Genomic DNA, 19853 nt, shown 5'->3' with positions numbered 1-19853 from the left:
GTATTTTAAAAATATATAAGACACAAAATGTTCCTAAAACACCAAGTGCTTTTATTCTGAAGGGTCCCACAGCACATCAAGACCGTGCTGTCTCACAATCCGCCAGAAAATCGTTCCGACCACAGCCGTAAAACGTGGGAAATTAACTTGATTTCATTTTAAATATTTAGCGTTAAAAACAGAAAAATAAGTAATTTCTGATGTTTTAATCTCGATCTCAGAATCCAGATTTTGTATTTAGGATTTGTTTGTTATTGTCTTCTTAACATTTAACTATCTTTAGACTTACATTTAATTCAGGTTCCCTTAATTCAGGTTCTCTTAATCCAGGTTCCCTTAATCCAGGTTCTCTTAATCCAAGATCCCTTCATCCAGATTGGAGGGAGTGTGACTCGTACTTGGAGCAGGTGAGATGATGATGATTCTGACATCACTGACGCTGATGATGTCACTTTGTTATAACCTGTTTACTCTGATCTGAACCAGAACCAGACCACAGTTTTCCAACATCATCAGAACCATAACCAGACCACGTATCCCCCACACCTCCTCAGCGTGTTGGTAGTGGACTGGGACAAACCCACAGCCTCCTCTTTGACAGTGTTGTGTGTGGACATGGAGACAGACCTGGTCCAGGTCTGGACAGCTGGGGGCCTCTGGTGCCCCCTCTGGACCAGATGCAGTGGTCTCCTCTGAGCTTCGTGTCTGGCGGCCTCTCCCTCGGGTCATGGGGCTCCGTGGACTTCACTGAAGACTTCCAGTTTTTCCCTGACAGTTACCATGACAACAACTCCTTCTGCAGTCCCACCACCCCTGGTCCAGGTCCTCATTACCCACAAACCCCAAACATCAGTCCAGGTCCTCGAATGCTGGACTCAGATCAGTGTGGCAACTACCCTCTGACCTTTGACCCCAGTCTGCACCACCCACACCTCCACCTGAACCATCCTGATCTGCTCCAGGACCAGGACCAGAGGAGCCACTTCAGTCCATCTTCACAAGGAGGAGGAGCAGACCACCATGCTGCACTGACTCTGGTGCCCCCTACTGGTCACAGGAGGAGGGAGGAGTCTGAAGGAGGCAACGCCCCACAAGACTCAAAATGTTAGCCAAATATAGCTAAATGTCCACATTGACTCCGTCTTTCACGTCTTTTTTACAGATTTGTGAGGACAGTTGTAAAAAGTGGGACGGACCCAAGTCGAGTGAGGTGGGGCGTCGCCTCCTTCAGACTCCTCCCTCCTCTTGTGACCAGTAGGGGGCACCAGAGTCAGTGCAGCATGGTGGTCTGCTCCTCCTCCCTGTGGAGATTTGGCGAACATTTAGAGTTAGGGGGTGTGTGTGTGTGTGTGTGTGTGTGTGAAGATGATGATGTCACCAAAACATGACGCACATCACATGACCTCATATTTATCATTTTTAAAACACGACTTTGCGTCTTCTTGTCTCCAGGGTGAGACCACAGTCTCCATGGTAACGCTCAGCGAGGGCACTGTGCTGTATTGCAGCCTCATGCACCAGGGGGAAGAGGAAATAGGTGATGATGTCATCAGACGTCATTACACTCCGCCCACCGCGCTGCATCCTCTGAAGGCGGGTCCTGGCCTGTACTGCTGCCTGTCCGCCAGGAGGCAGCCTAGAGCGCAGAGTGTTCACAGTAAGAACTCGATATTCTGACTTCAGCTCAAACAAACAGTGCCCTCTGCTGGTCATGCACGTTTATGTCTGTCTTTGACTGACAGACGGACACAGTCAGCTTGTTGCCATGGAGACACAAACAGGAAGCAGTCAGCCGTTGTACATCAACATTTACACTGTTCACATTTTCTCAGCGACGTCACAACCTGCTTAACAAAGAGCTGTCAATCACTTCGGGACATTACATTACATTACATTACATTACATTACATGTCATTTAGCAGACGCTTTTATCCAAAGCCACTTACAAAAGTGCATTTAAACATTTGGGTATAAATAAGAGCTAGAAGTAAGTAAGAGCTTCAAGTAGATCAAACTATGAAGTGCTAGTCATAAGTGCGATGTATAAGTTTGTTTTTGTTTTTTTTTTGTCGTCTTAGTCGAGGTAGAGTCGGAACAAATGTGTTTTTAGTCGGCGTCGGAAGATGTGGAGGCTTTCAGCTGTCCGGATGTCGATGGGGAGGTCGTTCCACCATTTGGGAGCGAGGACAGTGAACAGTCTGGAGTTCTGTGAACGCCTCTGCGATCCTCTCAGTGAGGGGGCAGCGAGCGCGGAGTGGGCGGGCTGGGGTGTAGGTTTTGATCATGTCCTGGATGTAGGCTGGACCGGATCCGTTTGTAGCATGGAACGCAAACACTAGAGTCTTGAAGCGGATGCGAGCAGCTACAGGAAGCCAGTGAAGGGAGCGGAGGAGCGGTGTAGTGTGGGAGAACTTTGGTAAGTTGAAGACCAGTCGACACGGTCGTATTCATCATGTTATTGATCCATCCATCCATCGATTGATTGATTGACACTTCGTTTGTCCAGTTGAGGCTCTGATGATGATGGCTCGATCCAGTGTAGTGCCAGGGGGTGGAGCCAGCCCAGAGCACGCCCTCCACGTCAAGTTTTATATATATAAATATATATATATATATATATATATATATATATATATATATATATATATATTTTTATTTTTTTCCGCTTAGTGTTTTTATTTATTTATGTATTGTACGGTGTCCTCGAGTGCCCAGAGAGGCGCCTCCAAATAAAATGTATTATTATTATTATTATTATTATTATTATTATTATTATTATTATTATTATTAAGTGAACCTCTGATTATTGATTATTGATCTTATAGTTTGGATGTGTGCTGTGTCTGAGACTTTGACTTAGCTTTGACTCAGTTAGCTTTGACTCAGCACTTTTTCAATTTGACTCAGCACTTGTTAGCTTTGACTCAGCACTTTTTAGCTTTGACTCACCACTTTTTAGCTTTGACTCAGCACTTTTTAGCTTTGACTCAGCACTTTTAGCTTTGACTCACCACTTTTAGCTTTGACTCAGCACTTTTTAGCTTTAACTGCCACTTTTTCATTTGACTCAGCACTTGTTAGCTTTGACTCAGCACTTTTTAGCGTTGACTCAGCACACACACACACACACACACACACACACACACATCTATCTCCTTTAACACGTTTGCAGGCGACAGTAAAGTGACTAATTTTCATGTGTTCATCGGTTCATGTCAACATGACTGTGTTTAAACACGGCGTTGTTTTCAGTTGGACGTGTCTGTGGGACATGTTTGAGGGACATAATGTCCCCCGGGGTGAGTGCATGTGCACGTTGATCCTTGTCTGTGTTTGTTTGACATGAAAGAGTGAAATCAGCTTCAGGCTGTTTGTTAACTTTAACTCCTCCTCGTTCCAAAGGTCTGAAAACAAGAAGATCACAGGAGGAGAAGAAGGAGAGGACGGAGACGATGGGAGCACAGGACAAGGAGAAGAAGAGTGAGGAGGAAGAGGAGGAAGGGGAGGCCGCTCCTCCTGCAGCCGGGAAGAAAGAGAAAAGCTCAAAGGAAGTTTATTTCTCGGTTCTGCCGGATCGATACGAGCCGCTGATCGAGGAGGAAGAGGAGGAGACGGCAGAGGTGAGGAGGAGGAGGAAGGAGGAGAAGAAGAGGAGGAAGAAGAGGAAGTACAAGAAGTACAGGAAGGTTTGTTTTTCTCTCGTTTCACAAACAATCAATGATCGACGAACTGTGAAGATAACCTTTGACCCCGAGCACAGAGCATGTAGCAGTTAGCATTAGCTACAACAGTAATCAGATTAATCCATCACATCCTGACAGAATATAATGTTTAGGAGGTCGACTCATCAGATTAAAATCTGAATATTCAGATTACAGTCTTAATCTGGTTCAGAGAAGGCTGTTTCTTAATCAGATTAAGATCATAATATGCTGAAAAAAATACTTCAATAACTTTAAACATTAAAATAAGACTTTGTTTGTTTGAAATTGACTGTCATTGTTTGCAGCAGTTTGACCTTTGACCCCAACACACACACACACACCCTTAAGCATTAGCTACGCTGACGCCCACCGCTGACCTTAATCACATTAGTCCATCACATTCCTGTTCACATTAAAAATTCACCTTAATCTGATTAATCTGAGTATGACTTTTTTTCAAGTTAAAATCATCAGAATATCTTAATCAGATTAAGAATCAGATTAAACAGAATACAATCATTGTGTGACTTCCTAATTAGATTACATTCAGAATATTCTGTTTATGAGGCAGATGTTTAATCTGATTACAGTGTCAATCAGATTATAAGCAGAATAAGCAAATGAATTGATCTGAAATTCAAAGGTTCTTTGCTCAGATTGAGCTCAGTGTGCCAGATGTTGATTCAGATTAGGATTAGGACAGTGTAATCCTCTCACCCGTGTGTCTGACTGCTCATGGACAGAACGTCGGGAGGACGATCCGCTTCACGCTGCGATGTCTCATGCTCGGATTACAGAACATGGCGTCCGTCTACGTGTCGCCGGTCTCCGCGGCGACCGCCGTGGTGACGGAGGTAAACCAGAGAACGTGAACACTTGTTAATCCCGTCAGAAGAAGATAATCTGAGGAGGACGACGACGTGGAATTCATGTTTGATGACTTCATCGTGTAAATACTTTGTTTTGATTAAATCTGAATGAACTTTAATGTGAAACTGATCTGTGTTTTTTTTCTGTGAAAAAACGAGATTATTTAATATTATATTGTTTATTATAGAATTATTTATATATAAATATTTATTGTATCATTTTTTATTATATCATTATTATTTATAAATAAATAAATAATTTATAGTTAAATAAGAACTGTGACGGAGCGGCCCCATCACTGAGTGAGGGAGCACACACACACACACACACACACACACACACACACAGACAAACACGCACACACACAGAGACACACACACATACACACACACATACACACTTGCACACACACACACACACACAGACAAACACGCACACACACAGAGACACACACACACACACACATACACACTTGCACACACACACACACACACACAGACACACACACATACACACACACATACACACACATACACACACACAGACACACACACACAGACAACACGCACACACACAGACACACATATACACACATACACACACTTGCACACACTCACACACACACACAGACACACACACATACACACACACACACACATACACACGCACACACATACACACACATTAATTTCCTAGAGACTTACTTTAACCTTAACCACAATTACAAATGGCCTAATCCTAATCCTAATCCTAAAATGTAGTTATTTACGTTGTGGGACTTGATTTTTGTCCCCACAAGGAAGACAAGTCCCCATAATGTGACGGTGTAAACAGTTTTAGGTCCCCACAACATTAGTAATACCCGCACACACACACGCAGGTCTGACAGCCTGACTTTAATGTAACAGTGACATCTTGTGGTCACGTGATGAACTACACAGAACTTAATTTAAAGGAGACATGTTCTACCCTATTTCTCCACGTTAAACTAGTTCCCTGGTGTCCTAATGAACATGTCAGTGAACATGTCAGTGAACATGTCAGTGAACATGTCATGTTCACTGACATGTTCAGTGGTTTTGGTTTTGTGCGTGGTCGCTTATATGCAAATGAGACACAGGGAAACACACGCCCACTTCTTCCAGGGGGTTTCTGATTTGTCCTCTTTACGGCGCTCACTCGCTCAGCTCCTGTTCCCTCCCCTCATTCCTCTCCCCCTCTCCTCTCTTATGCAGAGTAACCAGGTTAATACTCCCACTGGGTGTTGCACTAAATTATAGTCTCTAATAAGCCACCGCAGTCAGGTGGTCACTTTCCCGCCAAGAGCCCTATTTATCCGCCTGTGTGTGTGTGCGTGTGTACGTGTGTGTGTATGTGGTGTGTGTATGTGTGCGCAGTGTGTCGCAGCATATGTGTGTGTGTGTGTGCGCATGTGCGATATGCGGCGTGTAACGTGGTGTGTGTGCGTGTGCATATGTGTGTGTATGTGTGTGTGTGCGCGTGTGAGTGTGTGTATGTGTGTCCAGGTATTACTAATGTTGTGGGGACCTAAACCTGTTTACACAGTCACATTATGGGGACTTGTCCTCCTTGTGGGGACAAAAAGCAAGTCCCCATAACGTAAATTACTACATTTTAAGGTGAAGATATGTTTTTTAGGTTAGGTTAGGTTAGGTTAGGTTAGGGTTAGGGTTAGGGTTAGGATTAGGCCAGTAGTAATTGTGGTTAAGGTTAGAGTAAGTCTCCAAGAAATGAATGTAAGTCAATGCAATGTCCCCTCAAGTCATGAATGTCGAAAATGTGCGTGTGTGTGATGTGTGTGTACGTGTGTCTGTCTCTGTGTGAGTGTGTGTTTCTGTGTGTGTGAGAGAGAGAGAGAGAGAGAGAGAGAGAGAGTGTGTGACAGTAGCAGCTGTTGCTCTGAGCACACACACACACACGTGTGTGTGTGTGTGTGTGTGTGTGTGCTCCTCTTCATCACCATGTCTCCTCTGCAGCTCTCTGTTTACCTCCGTCTCTCTCTCGTCTTCGTCTTCACCTCCTTCCTTTTCTTCCTGGACATTTTCACGGCCGCCGTGGTTCCGCTCAGCTGCGCTGGTGCCGGTGCCGGTCGCTATGGAAACACGTCCTCCTCCGCGGCGCGCGGCACGCCGGCGGAACCGACGGACGACAACAACAACAACAACAACAACAACCAATCACATCCCGGTGTTGAAGACGTGAGTTAAAGCTGCACTCTGTAACTTTTGACTGTCACAGTCAATAAAGTTTTTAAAGAAGTAAAAAAAATCACAGTTTCTTCTGTTTTAAAAAAACAATGTCATGTTTGTGTTAAATATCGGGGGAAAGTTGGCGGCCATTTTGTTTATATTTGGAGGAAAATGAAGCTGTTATCTATATGTTTACATTTAAACTGACTACATTAGCCTGCTACTGAGCTAACATTAGCCACAGAGTAACCAGGTTAATACATCACAAATAATCCTGTTAATCTACTTTCTAACATGTTGATTCTGTTAGCCAGTTAGCTTTAAAGTCAGCACTTGACATTGTCCTCTGAGGACAGTGGACAGACGTGATCAGTCATTGACTGAGTGTAATCAGCTGATCACTGATTAAACTCAAACAACAACAACTTCACAGTTCAAGATGGCCGCCGCTGCTGAGTCACAGCTAGCATGCTAGTGAGTGAACCTGGGTATAATGCTAACATTAGCCACTGAATTACCTAGCTTGTAATTGCTAACGTTCTGTGTAAACTACAGTTAGCGTATCTTAGCATAAAGGGCGGGATGCTAACAAGCTAATGGTTGCGTGTGTGTGTGTGTGTGTCAGTCGGTGTGTGCGTGGACACACTGGTTGTCCTACGGACAGACGGTCTTCATGTTTGGACAGCTGCTGGGCTCCATGATCGGAGGGACGCTATCGGACAGGTGAGACGCACGTCGTCTTCTTACACTGTGTCATCTGTTGCCACGGTAACACATGAACGCCCTCTGGTGATGCGCAGGTATGGGAAGCGTCCGGTGCTGCTGGTGTGTGTGTACGTGCACGCGGCGTGCGGCCTAGTCCCCGCCCTCCTCCCTCAGCCGCTCGTCTTCCTCACCATCCGAGGTTTGACGGGAGTTTGTTGTTGCTGCATAAACATGTGCTCGTTTAGTCTGGGTGAGACACAAGCACACACACACACACGCACGCACGCACGCATCGCATGCACGCACGCTCTCTCGCATTAACACACACCCACACAGACACACACTTCTCACAGACACACACTCTCTCACCGCGCACACACACTCTCGACACGACACACTACACACAGACACACACACTCTCTGACACACGCACACCTCACACACCACACATCACTTCACAGACACACACACACTTCTCACACAATACTACTAGCAGACGCTTTTATCCAAAGCGACTTACAAAAGTGCATTTAAACATTTGGGTACAAATAAGAGCTAGAAGTAAGTAAGAGCTTCAAGTAGAACAAACTATGAAGTGCTAGTCATAAGTGCAATACATTTTTTTTTGTCTCTTAGTCGAGGTAGAGTCTCGGCGTCGGAAGATGTGGAGGCTTTCAGCTGTCCGGATGTCGATGGGGAGATCGTTCCACCATTTGGGAGCGAGGACAGTGAACAGTCTCGAGTTCTGCAGTGCCTCTGTGATCCTCTCAGTGAGGGAGCAGCAAGCCGGTTTGTCGATCGCGGAGTGGGCGGGCATCATGTCCTGGATGTAGGCTGGACCGGATCCGTTTGTAGCATGGAACGCAAGCACTAGCTTGAAGCGGATGCGAGCAGCTACAGGAAGCCAGTGAAGGGAGCGGAGGAGCGGTGTAGTGTGGGAGAATTTTGGTAAATTGAAGACCAGTCGAGCTGCCGCATTCTGGATGAGTTGCAGACACAGACACAGACACACACACAGACACACTCTCTCTCACACACACACTCTCTCTCTCGCACACACTCTCTCACACGCACACACTCTCTCTCATACACACACACACACGCCCACACAGACACACACACACTCTCACACACACACACACACACGTCTCAAGTCTTAATGAGGACAGAAGACGTCCAGCAGTGTTTTGACCTCTGACCTCATTAAAACTTTGTTTTTGTGGAAACTTTCAGGCTGAGATTAGCTCCGCCTCCTTGAACCCTTCCTTCCTCTGCTTCTGTACGTCCTCATTTCCTACTCTTCTCTTCCTCTTTCTCTCATCCTTCTACCTTCGTCCTCGTCCTCCTCGTCCCCCTGCTCCTCCTCAGACTGAAGGAGTGTGTGTGTTACAGCTGTGGAGTGGACTCCTCCCTCCTCTCGTCTGTGGCCTCCTGCGTTCCTGCCGTTCTGCTTCAGTGTGGGGACGATGCTCAGTTGTCCTCTGTCCTGGTTCAGCTCCACATGGACGAGTCTGCACCTGATGCTGTCTCTGCCTCAGCTCGTCTGTCTGCCGCTCTTCCTGTACGTACACTCACCTGTCCACCTGTCCACACACTCACCTGTCCACACACTCACCTGTCCACCTGTCCACCTGTCCTCATGTCTTTGATAAAGTTCCATCCCAGAATCTCCTCGCTGGCTGCTGCTGAAGAGGAAGACAGATGTGTTGGATCGTTACCGTGACAACAGCCCTGCAGACGAACAGTGTCTCACTCTGGTAAACAAACAGAGATCTGTGATGATGTCATCATAACAAACGGCAGCTAACTCTGTGTGTGTGTGTGTGTGTGTGTGTGTGTGTGTGCAGCTGCTGTCGTGCTCTGACCTGCAAAGCGCTCAGAAGGAGGAGCCACCCACTGGCCCCTCCCCCAGTGACATCGTCCACCTGCGACACCCGACCATCCTGGTGCGACTGTTCATCATGAGCTACCTGAGGTAAGTCCCTGTAAAACCTGTGAGCTCAATAAAGTTTAGTTTGAATTGAGTCATGTGACCTGTGCTGCAGCGCGGCGTCAGCGCTCACATACTTCGGCATCTGCATGAACATCAGCTCGTTCGGCGTGGGCGTTTACTCCGCCCACTTCTTCTCCGGCCTATCAGAAGCTCCGTGTCTGCTCGTGCCACTGCTTAGGCTGGGACGACGGCCAATCAGCATGCTCGCTCTGTTCCTGAGCGGCTCCGCCTGCTTCCTGTCCTTACTTCTGTCCAGACACAACGGTGAGGACGGGAACCCTGCAGTCTGTCATTGATCAGTGATCAGGTATTGATCGGGTTTATTGATGATTGACAGGTGAAGCAGTTCTGGTGATGAGTTTGGCTCTGCTGGGAAAACTCTGCATCCTGGCAGCCATCTTTATTTCCACGCTCTACAGCATCGAGCTCTTCCCCACCGTGGTCAGGTACAATCAGATTACACGCCTCACCTAGTCAGATTACACGCCTCACCTAGTCAGATTACACACCTCACTTTATCAGATTACACGCCTCACCTCATCAGATTACATGCCACACCTCGCCTAATCAGATTACATACCACACCTCACCTAATCAGATTACACATCACGCCTAACCTAATTAGATTACATGTCACACATGACCTAATCAGATTACACATCATGCCTAACCTAATCAGATTACATACCACACCTCACCTAATAAGATTACCTAATCAGATTACACATCTTGCCTAATGTAATCAGATCACATGCCAAGATGTTACACCTCATGTCATCACACTACACAAATCTCGTGGAATCAGATTACATGTTAACATGGTAAACCTTGCATAATCAGATTCCACATCAAACCACCAGCACATTACTGTTACAGCTCATGTAATCAGATTACACATGTTATGTATTCAGATTCCAGCTCATGTAATCAGATTACACACATGTTTTCAGATTACAGCTGGAATAATCGGATTACACACATTATGTATTCAGATTACAGCTGGAGTAATCGGATTATGTATAAACACGTTACAGACAGCGCTGCATGTCCCTGGTCAACATGAGTTTCCGTCTCGGTTGCCTGGTCAACGCTCTGGTCCCGCCCACGGTGAACGGAGCGATCTCATTGGCCGCCATGGTGGTGTACAGCAGTGGACCAATCATAGGCTGCGGTCTGTGTCTGCTGCTGCCTGAGACCAGTGACGGTCCACTTCCTGACTCAGTGGAGGACTGTGACAGACAGCCTTGGATGAAAGCGCCCTCTGGTGGACATGATGAGAAACAAACGCATGTAATATGACGTCACCTTCTTCAGCTTTGTTTCAATGTCTCCTGTAGTTTTTGTTTTTTTAAATAAAGTTAGCCCTGTGATGATTCAAACATGCTCCTTGTTTAGTGACCTCTGACCTCTGGTTCAACCACAACAACGTTTCACACATTAACTTTCTGTTTGTTTAGAACTCACTCACACACTCACACGTGTTCATGGAGTCACGGTGGATTTTCACCCACTCACTTTACACCTGCGTCCACACACACACACACACACACAGCAGAGAGAATCATCACACCGACACACGTTAACATTCACTGAACTTTAGACAAACTGATAAAAACTATCACACGTTCATAACACGCGCTCTGTCCGCATGGTCAGATTACACGTCTACATGTCACACCTCACCTAATCAGATTACACGTCTACATGTCACACCTCATCAGATTACACGTCTACATGTCACACCATGTCAGATTACACGTCTACATGTCACACCTTGTCAGATTACACGTCACGTCCAACCAATCAGATTACACGTCATGCTTAACCCAATCGTATTATACAAGATTTAGAGTTTAGATTACACCACATGTAATCGGATTACACGGCAAAAAATACACCTCAAATAAGTCTCACGGGAGGGTCTATGGGCCAGGAGGGAGGTTCGATGGGTCAGGGAGGAGGGTCTATGGGTCAGGGAGGAGGGTCCATGGATGAGAAAGGAGGGTCTATGGTCAAATCTATTCTGACCTGATCAAGATCTGATTCATTAGAATCGTCCTGGTCCACTGTGGTGCAGCGTCCTCGGCTTGTCCTTGTCCCCTGAGAGGACGACTATCCTCTTCTCATTCAGAAGTGCCTTCAGTTCAGAGGAGACCCTCGGGTTTCTCCCCAGGTATGACCTGGTGTTCTCCACACAGAAGGTGATACGTGGTCTTACGTGGTCTTACGTGGTCTTACGCGATCTTATGCGGTCTTACGTGGTCTTACGCGGTCTTACGCGATCTTATGTGGTCTTACGTGGTCTTCCATGACTTCCTAGTTCCTCTTCAAGAAAGTGAAGAAACATGTTTGATAAATAGAATTTATTTATTTTATTCAAAGCAAAAAGAAGAAGAAAACCCCTGAAAAAGTCAGCTGACCTTTGGTCAGCTGACGCTGCAGTAACTCATGTCAGATTAAATATATTCCAGATTAAATGTATTTTTTAATGTAGGTTTATATTTCAAATGTAGTTCTAAAGTGACAGAACATGAATGTGTGAATAATGAATTCATGTTTGTGTTTGAATGTAAAGAATTAAAAATCCAGAGAGAACATTTTTGTGATGAAGTTGTTATTAATGATTTCATCTTTAAAGTGTGACCTGTAAACGTCTCTTGACCCTAACTGCTGCCCGTAACTGGCCCCAGTGTTGTAGCTGCAGTACCTCCGACACACCAGCGGGCGGAGGAGGAGCCTCAGTATGTAACAAAGTTAGCGGGGAAGATCCCGACCCGCCCATCATCCAGTTGCCCCTCCCACCAGTCGTACTCGGAGTCGGTCTTGGTGACGACGGTGATGCGGTCGCCGGGGCTGAAGCTCAGGTCGCCCGGCTGCTGCCCGGTGAACGGGTGCGTCGCCGTGACGACCAGCTGGGGGCCAGCTGCAGCTGATGACAGTGCCCCGCCTTTAAAAAAATTATAACAATAATAATAATATAATGAAGTTTTATATTTAAAATTCTACTGAACTTAAACTTTGTGTGTGTGTGTGTCCAGGTATTACTAATGTTGTGGGGACCTAAACTCACATTATGGGGACTTGTTTCCTTGTGTTCCATAACATAAATAACTACATTTTAAGGTGAAGATATGTTTTAAGGGGAGGATTAGGATTAGGCCAGTCGTAATTGTGGTTAAGGTTAAAGTAAGTCTCCAAGAAATGAATGTAAGTCAATGCAGTGTCCCCTCAAGTCATGAATGTCCAACGTGTGTGTGTGTGTGTGTGTGTGTGTGTGTGTTCATACCGACGCTCTGACTCCTCGAGGCAAATTTATCTGAAACATGAAGGAAAACAAAGAGTTGAACACTAGAGGGAGCTGCAGCCTCAAACACACACACAAGTAAAAACTCTGTCACCAGTCAAAGGAAGGAGGAAGGAAGGAAGGAAGGAGGGAAGGAGACAATGGAGTAGTAGGAGAGATAAAATGAAAGCAAAGGTAAGAGTTTTTACTCACCTGAGGTTTCAGATTTATAGACAGAGATACTCGGATACAGAGCGTTCTTACTTCCTGGTCGAGCACCTGGACACACACACACACACACACACACACACACACACACACACACACACACCCAGGAGTTGGTGATCCACTGCTGCCTACATCACAAAGTTCACATGTCTTATTTTGTAACTTCAGTGTTTCAAATCCAACGTTCAGATTGACCTCAATGACACAAAGTGACCACATGAGGCAGCAGAGGACCTGCAGCTCCTGTGTCCCGACTTTAAATCACTGATTCTGTCTAGGAGGTTTGGTGTGGGAGAGTGAGTGGTTTACAAACTTCTGTTTCCTGTTGGAAAAATCTGTCTCACAGTGAGATAAAAAGTCCTTAAAACATCATAAACTTAAACTGACGCAGATTTTATGAGCCAAAATCACAGTTTTCCTCAGCAAGGACTGTTACCTGAGCTGGCTGGCGGTTGGTAGTTGCTCGGCGGTTGTTGGTAGTTGCTCGGCGGTTGTTGGTAGTTGCTCGGCGGTTGATGGTAGTTGCTCGGCGGTTTCGGCTGAGCTGGAGCTGGAGGTCTGGACGGAGCAACAGACGACTGCAGAGAAACAAAAAGGAAGAAAAGTTTGAGGACCTAGAAACTTCAAGCCAAGATTCGGCAGAGACCTCGGTCCTGGTCTGGACCCGTCTTAGCATTCCCCTTGGTAAGAACTGAGTGGAATGTTGTCTCTACGTTATTGTTTACCACTGATCGCATGTTCTTGCTGGTCCAGTCTGTGGTGTAGGCCTCGGAGTAAGCGTCCAGGATGTGGTAAAGGTCGTAGCACTCAGATGGAGGCTCCACGTCTCCGTTCAAAATGGCTGAAGCTCGGATGTCGCGGGAGTAGAACCTACCGACATGAACATAACCACAGAAATATTCACATTACACTTTCATTCGTTGACAACAAAGTCACGAGCCGAGAAGGAAATGCTCGGTACATACTTGCGGTTGGTTTCCTTGCGTTCGATCAGGTACGATCCCTCCAGGGAAATACCAGCGAACAAACCTCTGGATCTGCAGTAGGTGAAAACTGCTGCGGTGCTGCGCAGCGCCACGTCTGCTTCCACGTTCCTGAGATAAGGAACAACAGCTTTAGTGGCTTTCTTTCACGGGGATTCCAAGAGGTTCTACAGGCCAAGAAGGATGTTCTTTGGGTCAGGGAGGAGGTTCTATAGGCCAGGAAGGAGGTTCTTTGGTCAGGGAGAAGGTTCTTTGGGTCAGGGAGATGGAGGTTCTTTGGGTCAGGAATGAGGTTCTTTGGGTGAGGGAAGAGGAGGTTCTTTGGCTCAGGGAGGAGGAGGGTTCTTTGGGTCAGGAATGAGGTTCTTTGGCTCAGGGAAGAGGAGGTTCTTTGGGTCAGGAAGGAGGAGATTCTTTGGGTCAGGGAGATGGAGGTTATTTGGTCAGGGAGATGGAGGATCTTTGGGTCAGGAATGAGGTTCTTTGGGTCAGGAAAGAATTTAAACTTCACTTCTGTGGTTCTTCTGTGACCTCAATGCTTACATAACTGCAACTCAGTTCACACAAGGCCACGCCCACATCATCTCACACCAGCTAACAGGAAACCTGTCAAACTGCCCTGGCACACACACACAAACACACACACCTGCCCACTGGTCCCACGGCGACAGTGCAGTTCCCGCCCAGCGTCAGATTCCCGCCCTTGGTAAAGGCTTCGATGGCTCTGCGCTGGTTCAGGATGATCACCAGGTCTGACACCTGACAGTTACACTCTGTTACATGTCATGAAACATCGTTTCCTGCTGTGTTCAAGGACAATCTGACACCTGAGCTTTAGACAGGAGGTCAATGTAAAGTGCTGCGTTCAAGGTCGCCATCGTCACGATTATTTACACACAAAATACTTAAAGTATGAAAATTCCTCTGAAACATGTGACGCCCGCCACCAGATTTATAATGAGGTGGGACGGACAGTAGTGCGTTCAAGGACAATCTGACGTTTGGCTTTTCCCCTCAGTGTTAACTGATTCATGACTGAACTGAAATATGTTCTCAGCACATCGCCCCCTGGTGGCTGGCTGCAGTACACCAACACATGTGTGATGTTTCTGTCACTCACCTCCACTCCAATCTCAAAGCCTCCTCCAAGCCCGGCGATGCCGATGGCAGAGGGGGCGGACCAACCTGAACACAAACAACACAAACAACAACACCAACAACAATAACAACAACACAAACACAGACACAAACAACAACGATAACAACAACACAAACACAGACAACAACACAAACAACAACGATAACAACAACACAAACACAGACAACCACACAGATACAAACACAGACACAAACAACAACACAGACAACAACACAGATACAAACAGACACAAACAACAACGATAACAACAACACAAACACAGACAACAACACAGATACAAACAACAACACAGATACAAACACAAACAACAACAAACACAAACACTGGTTTATTGACAGGTCAGTGACTCACACATTTATATTATTTAATGACGTTTCTGCTTTTTCTATCAAAGTGGAGAAATAAACACACACACACACACACACAGTAAGTGGGCGGGTCCATGTGACCCCTCGCTGTGGTGACGGCTCAACAACTTGTTGATGACAAGTGTGTCGTCAGATGACTCACAGACAAAAAAACAAGCCAATCAGAGACGGCAGAGCATTCACACAAAAAGCCTCTAGCAGCATCTGTTGGTTATTGTGGCACATTCAAGACAGACAGACAGGTGGACAGACAGACAGGTGGACATCTTACGTCTGTCGGCGAGCCTGGCGATGACGATGCCGCTGCCTCCTCTGGCCGTGATCAGGAAACCTGCCTTGATGACAGAGATGATGGCGAGACCTTCAGCCTTCGCTATGACATGAGCTGCAACACACACACACAACACATTAAAGGATAGTTCACAAGAAGCTCACATTGAAAACACACACACACACACTCCACACACACACACACACACACACACACACACACACGCACACACACACACACACACACACACACAGACTGTGTTACTGTGTGGTCTTTTCTCACGGGGGATGAGTTTGTCCGGTCCGGTCCTGCCGGAGATCTCGGTGAAGTCCGTCAGGATCTTGGCAGCTTTCTTGGCCTCAGACTTGAGGTTGGATGGGATTGGGTTACTCACTACAAACACACCAACATCCCAGATTAACCAGCTGTCACTCATCGTCAAATAATCTGTAGTGGACTGAAATGTCAATTTATTTGTTTATCAGTTAAAAAATGTAAAGGTCTTAAAAACGATACGATAACGTTTGATTAACTTCATTATGAACATTATTAACTTCATCATTAACATTATTAACATGATTAACATTATTAACTTCATCATTAACATTATTAACTTCATCATGAACATTATTAACTTCATTATTAACATTATTAACTTCATCATGAACATTATTAACTTCATTATTAACATTATTAATCATGAACATTATTATTAACTTTATTAACATTATTAACTTCATCATGAACACATAACTTCATCATGAATATTATTAACTTCATTATGAACATTATTAACTTCATCATTAACATTATTAACATGATTAACATTATTAACTTCATCATTAACATTATTAACTTCATCATGAACATTATTAACTTCATTATTAACATTATTAACTTCATATTAACATTATTAACTCATCATGAACATTATCGACTTCATTATTAACATTATTAACTTCATCATGAACATTGGCATTAACTTCATCATTAACATTATTAACTTCATCATTAACATTATTAATTATCATGAACATTATTAACTATTATTAACATTATTAACTTCATCATGAACATTATTAGCGCATCATGAACGGTTGTAACTTCATTATTAACATTATTAACTAAAATCATGTGAACATTATTAACTTCATCATATAACTATTAACTTCATCATGAACATTATTAACTTCATCATGAACATTATTAACTTCATCATTAACATTGATAACTTCATCATGAACATTATTAACTTCATTATTAACATTATTAACTTCATCATGAACATTATTAACTTCATCATGATTATTAACTTCATTATTAACATTATTAACTTCATCATGAACATTATCAATCATTATTAACATTATTAACTTCATCATGAACATTATTAACTTCATCATTGAACATTATAAACTTCATCATTAACATTATTAACTTCATCATTAACATTATTAACTTCATCATGAACATTTCCTTCATTATTAACTTCATCATGAACATTATTAGCGATCATCATGAACATTATTAACTTCATTATTATGCTTCATCATGAACATTATTAACTTCATCATGAACATTATTAACTTCATCATGAACATTATTAACTTCATCAAAATAAATTATTATTAACATTATTAACTTCATCATGAACATTATTAACTTCATTATTAACATTATTAACTTCATGAACATGAGCATCATGAACATTATTAACTTCATTATTTACATTATTAACTTCATCATGAACATTATTAACTTCATTATTAACATTATTAACTTCTTCATGAACATATGAACATTATCAACTTCATCATGAACATTATTAACGTCATCATGAACATTATTAACTTCATCATGAACATTATTAACTTCATCATGAACATTATTAACTTCATCATGAACATTATTAACTTCATTATTAACATTATTAACTTCATCATGAACATTATTAACTTCATTATTAACATTATTAACTTCATCATGAACATTATTAACTTCATCATGAACATTATTAACTATTAATTATTAACATTATTAACTTCATCATGAACATTATTAACTTCATTATTAACAATATTAACTTCATCATGAACATTATCAACTTCATCATGAACATTATTAACTTCATTATTAACATTATTAACTTCATCATGAACATTATTAACCCTATTATTAACATTATTAACTTCATCATGAACATTATCAACTTCATCATGAACATTATTAGCGTCATCATGAACATTATTAACTTCGTATTAACATTGTGCTTTCATCATGAACATTACTATTAACTTCATTAAACATTGCTTCATCATGAACATTATTAACTTCATTTATTAACATTATTAACTTCATCATGAACATTACATTACATGTCATTTAAACATTTGGTACAAATAAGAGCTTCAAATAAGCCAAACTATGAAGTGCTAGTCATAGGGTGTGAAGTTTTTTTTTTTTTTTTTTTTTTTTGTAAGTGGAATGCGATGCGATGCAAACTACGAAGTGCTAGTCATAAGTGCGATGTATACGGTTTTTTTTTGTCGTCGTCTTAGTCGAGGTAGAGTCGGAAGAAATGTGTTTTTAGTCGGCGGCGGAAGATGTGGAGGCTTTCCGCTGTCCGGATGTCGATGGGGAGCTCGTTCCATAATGTTAATGATGAAGTTAACATTATTAACTTCATCATTAACATTATTAACATTATGAACTGATTTTTTTTTTACAGTGTGAAACAGGAACAAGTAGATCGTGTGGAGCAAGAGGTGAGACAGACACAGACAGGTGAGACAGACAGATGAGACAGACACAGACAGGAAGTGGACAAAGAGCAGAAAAACCTCACGTTCTCTGACAGAATCACGCTTTTCCTCCACTTTACTCACTTTTCTTTCTTTCTTTCTTCTCTTCCTCCGCTTGTTTACCTGCGCACAGGTGCCCGCCGCGCTTCCGGCTTTCACAGCGGCGGTAAAAAAAAAAAAAATAATGACGATGATGATGATGATGATGATGATCTGCAGTAATGACGTCGACGAGACGGGCGCAGGTGTACACAGACGGGGCGGATTATCTGTGACGTCACACGCGAACAGGCGAAGTTTTAAAAGAGAGAAGGACGTTGTTAGGGAGACAGGCGGCGCGTGGGCAGCCCCAAAGTTCAGCGCGCTGCCGCCGTGCACGAGTGTTGTTGCTGAGGTGAGCGCGTGCCTGAGCAGTGACGTCACTTTTCCCAGAGTTCATAGTGTGAGGCAGAAACAGAAGGTGAACTCCTGACCTTTGACTGAGAACATGAAACATGGTTTTTCCTCCTTAGATTTGTAAAAAGACATGAATGACAGTCTGCTTTATGTCAAACTACACAACAAACTCTTTGTTTTTGAGTATTTCACCTTCATGTCTTACGTTCCCGTCCCTTAAATCTCTAAATAAATGAAATCTGAGTCGACACAGAGAAATGTTGTGTTTGGTCCTGACACGTCGAGGCGGAGCCAACAGTCAGGACATTCTTTGTGTTACTGGCTCAGTCGCTGTGTAAATACGACGTGATGTGATGAAAACTGTGATCCGTCTCCATGATCCTCTGCTCGTCCACGTCTGAAACACAACCATCAAATAATCAATGAATACCTACTCAAATAGACTGCAGCTTCCGTTCTGCCAGCAGGTGGCGCTATGTTGGTCAATGTGTGGCAAAGTTAAAGGGCACTTCCTGTTTCGGACGGTCAACTTCCTGTTGGGAGGTGACGTGTCCAGGGTCGGTCTCTCGTCTCATGTCTGGAGTTTCCAGCCGATCAGTCGATGTACGGCGGAGTCACATTGATGCGTCAAGTACACATCGACGATGATCGAAATTTGGTGCAACTTAGTTTCAGTTTTGTCCTCGCGGGGTTTCACCTCGGGGGGCGCCACTGAGCCACTGAGTTCTGATTTTCACCGTTTACTGCCTCAAAAATGCGATCGTTGTGGAAGAAAAACGTTTCTACGATGGGTCCCAAGTGTCTGACAGTTTTTTCAAGACCGCTCCTTTGACTGGCTGCTCTGTGTTCGGGGGCGGGGCTTGTGTTTTTTTGTTTTTTTGT

At 43.9% G+C, this 19853-nt stretch overlaps 3 protein-coding genes across 3 annotated transcripts; 2 read left to right on the top strand and 1 right to left on the bottom strand.

Annotated features, from left to right (window-relative positions):
* Positions 1–273: 273 nt before the first annotated feature.
* LOC122764838 (uncharacterized protein C1orf115-like) lies at positions 274–4692 on the top strand. Its single transcript, XM_044018796.1, has 4 exons — positions 274–407; positions 1453–1657; positions 3403–3686; positions 4448–4692. The coding sequence occupies exons 2-4, from the start codon at positions 1471–1473 to the stop codon at positions 4574–4576; spliced, it is 600 nt and encodes a 199-aa protein (XP_043874731.1). The 5' UTR covers positions 274–407; positions 1453–1470; the 3' UTR covers positions 4577–4692.
* A 1864-nt stretch (positions 4693–6556) lies between these two features.
* On the top strand, positions 6557–10861 carry LOC122764799 (solute carrier family 22 member 6). Its single transcript, XM_044018745.1, has 9 exons — positions 6557–6793; positions 7410–7507; positions 7585–7739; positions 8882–9050; positions 9144–9246; positions 9337–9464; positions 9535–9746; positions 9820–9928; positions 10517–10861. Exons 1-9 carry the CDS (start codon positions 6557–6559, stop codon positions 10779–10781), a joined length of 1476 nt encoding a protein of 491 aa, XP_043874680.1. The 3' UTR covers positions 10782–10861.
* Positions 10862–11839: 978 nt separating this feature from the next.
* On the bottom strand, positions 11840–18962 carry LOC122764831 (SH3 domain-containing YSC84-like protein 1). Its single transcript, XM_044018783.1, has 11 exons — positions 18660–18962; positions 16057–16167; positions 15775–15888; positions 15097–15161; positions 14623–14735; positions 13959–14087; positions 13719–13863; positions 13430–13571; positions 12979–13044; positions 12769–12798; positions 11840–12429 (listed from the first exon to the last, which is right to left on the bottom strand). Coding segments are annotated over exons 1-11 (1125 nt in total). The 5' UTR covers positions 18661–18962; the 3' UTR covers positions 11840–12220.
* Positions 18963–19853: the final 891 nt, after the last annotated feature.

Source organism: Solea senegalensis, linkage group LG2, assembly GCF_019176455.1.
Source record: "Solea senegalensis isolate Sse05_10M linkage group LG2, IFAPA_SoseM_1, whole genome shotgun sequence".
Classification (NCBI taxonomy): domain Eukaryota; kingdom Metazoa; phylum Chordata; class Actinopteri; order Pleuronectiformes; family Soleidae; genus Solea; species Solea senegalensis.
This window is presented reverse-complemented; position numbering and strand designations above follow the sequence as displayed.

Coding starts and splice junctions, on each gene's coding strand:
- LOC122764799 (XM_044018745.1), top strand. CDS start 6,557: ATGTCTCCTCTGCAGCTCTCTGTTTACCTCCGTCTCTCTCTCGTCTTC. Junction 9,247..9,336: donor ACGAACAGTGTCTCACTCTG/GTAAACAAACAG, acceptor GTGTGTGTGCAG/CTGCTGTCGTGCTCTGACCT. Junction 9,929..10,516: donor CTCTTCCCCACCGTGGTCAG/GTACAATCAGAT, acceptor AACACGTTACAG/ACAGCGCTGCATGTCCCTGG.
- LOC122764831 (XM_044018783.1), bottom strand. Junction 14,088..14,622: donor GCCGTGGGACCAGTGGGCAG/GTGTGTGTGTTT, acceptor TCCTTATCTCAG/GAACGTGGAAGCAGACGTGG. Junction 13,045..13,429: donor CCAACCGCCAGCCAGCTCAG/GTAACAGTCCTT, acceptor GTGTGTGTCCAG/GTGCTCGACCAGGAAGTAAG.
- LOC122764838 (XM_044018796.1), top strand. CDS start 1,471: ATGGTAACGCTCAGCGAGGGCACTGTGCTGTATTGCAGCCTCATGCAC. Junction 1,658..3,402: donor TAGAGCGCAGAGTGTTCACA/GTAAGAACTCGA, acceptor CTCGTTCCAAAG/GTCTGAAAACAAGAAGATCA. Junction 3,687..4,447: donor AGTACAAGAAGTACAGGAAG/GTTTGTTTTTCT, acceptor GCTCATGGACAG/AACGTCGGGAGGACGATCCG.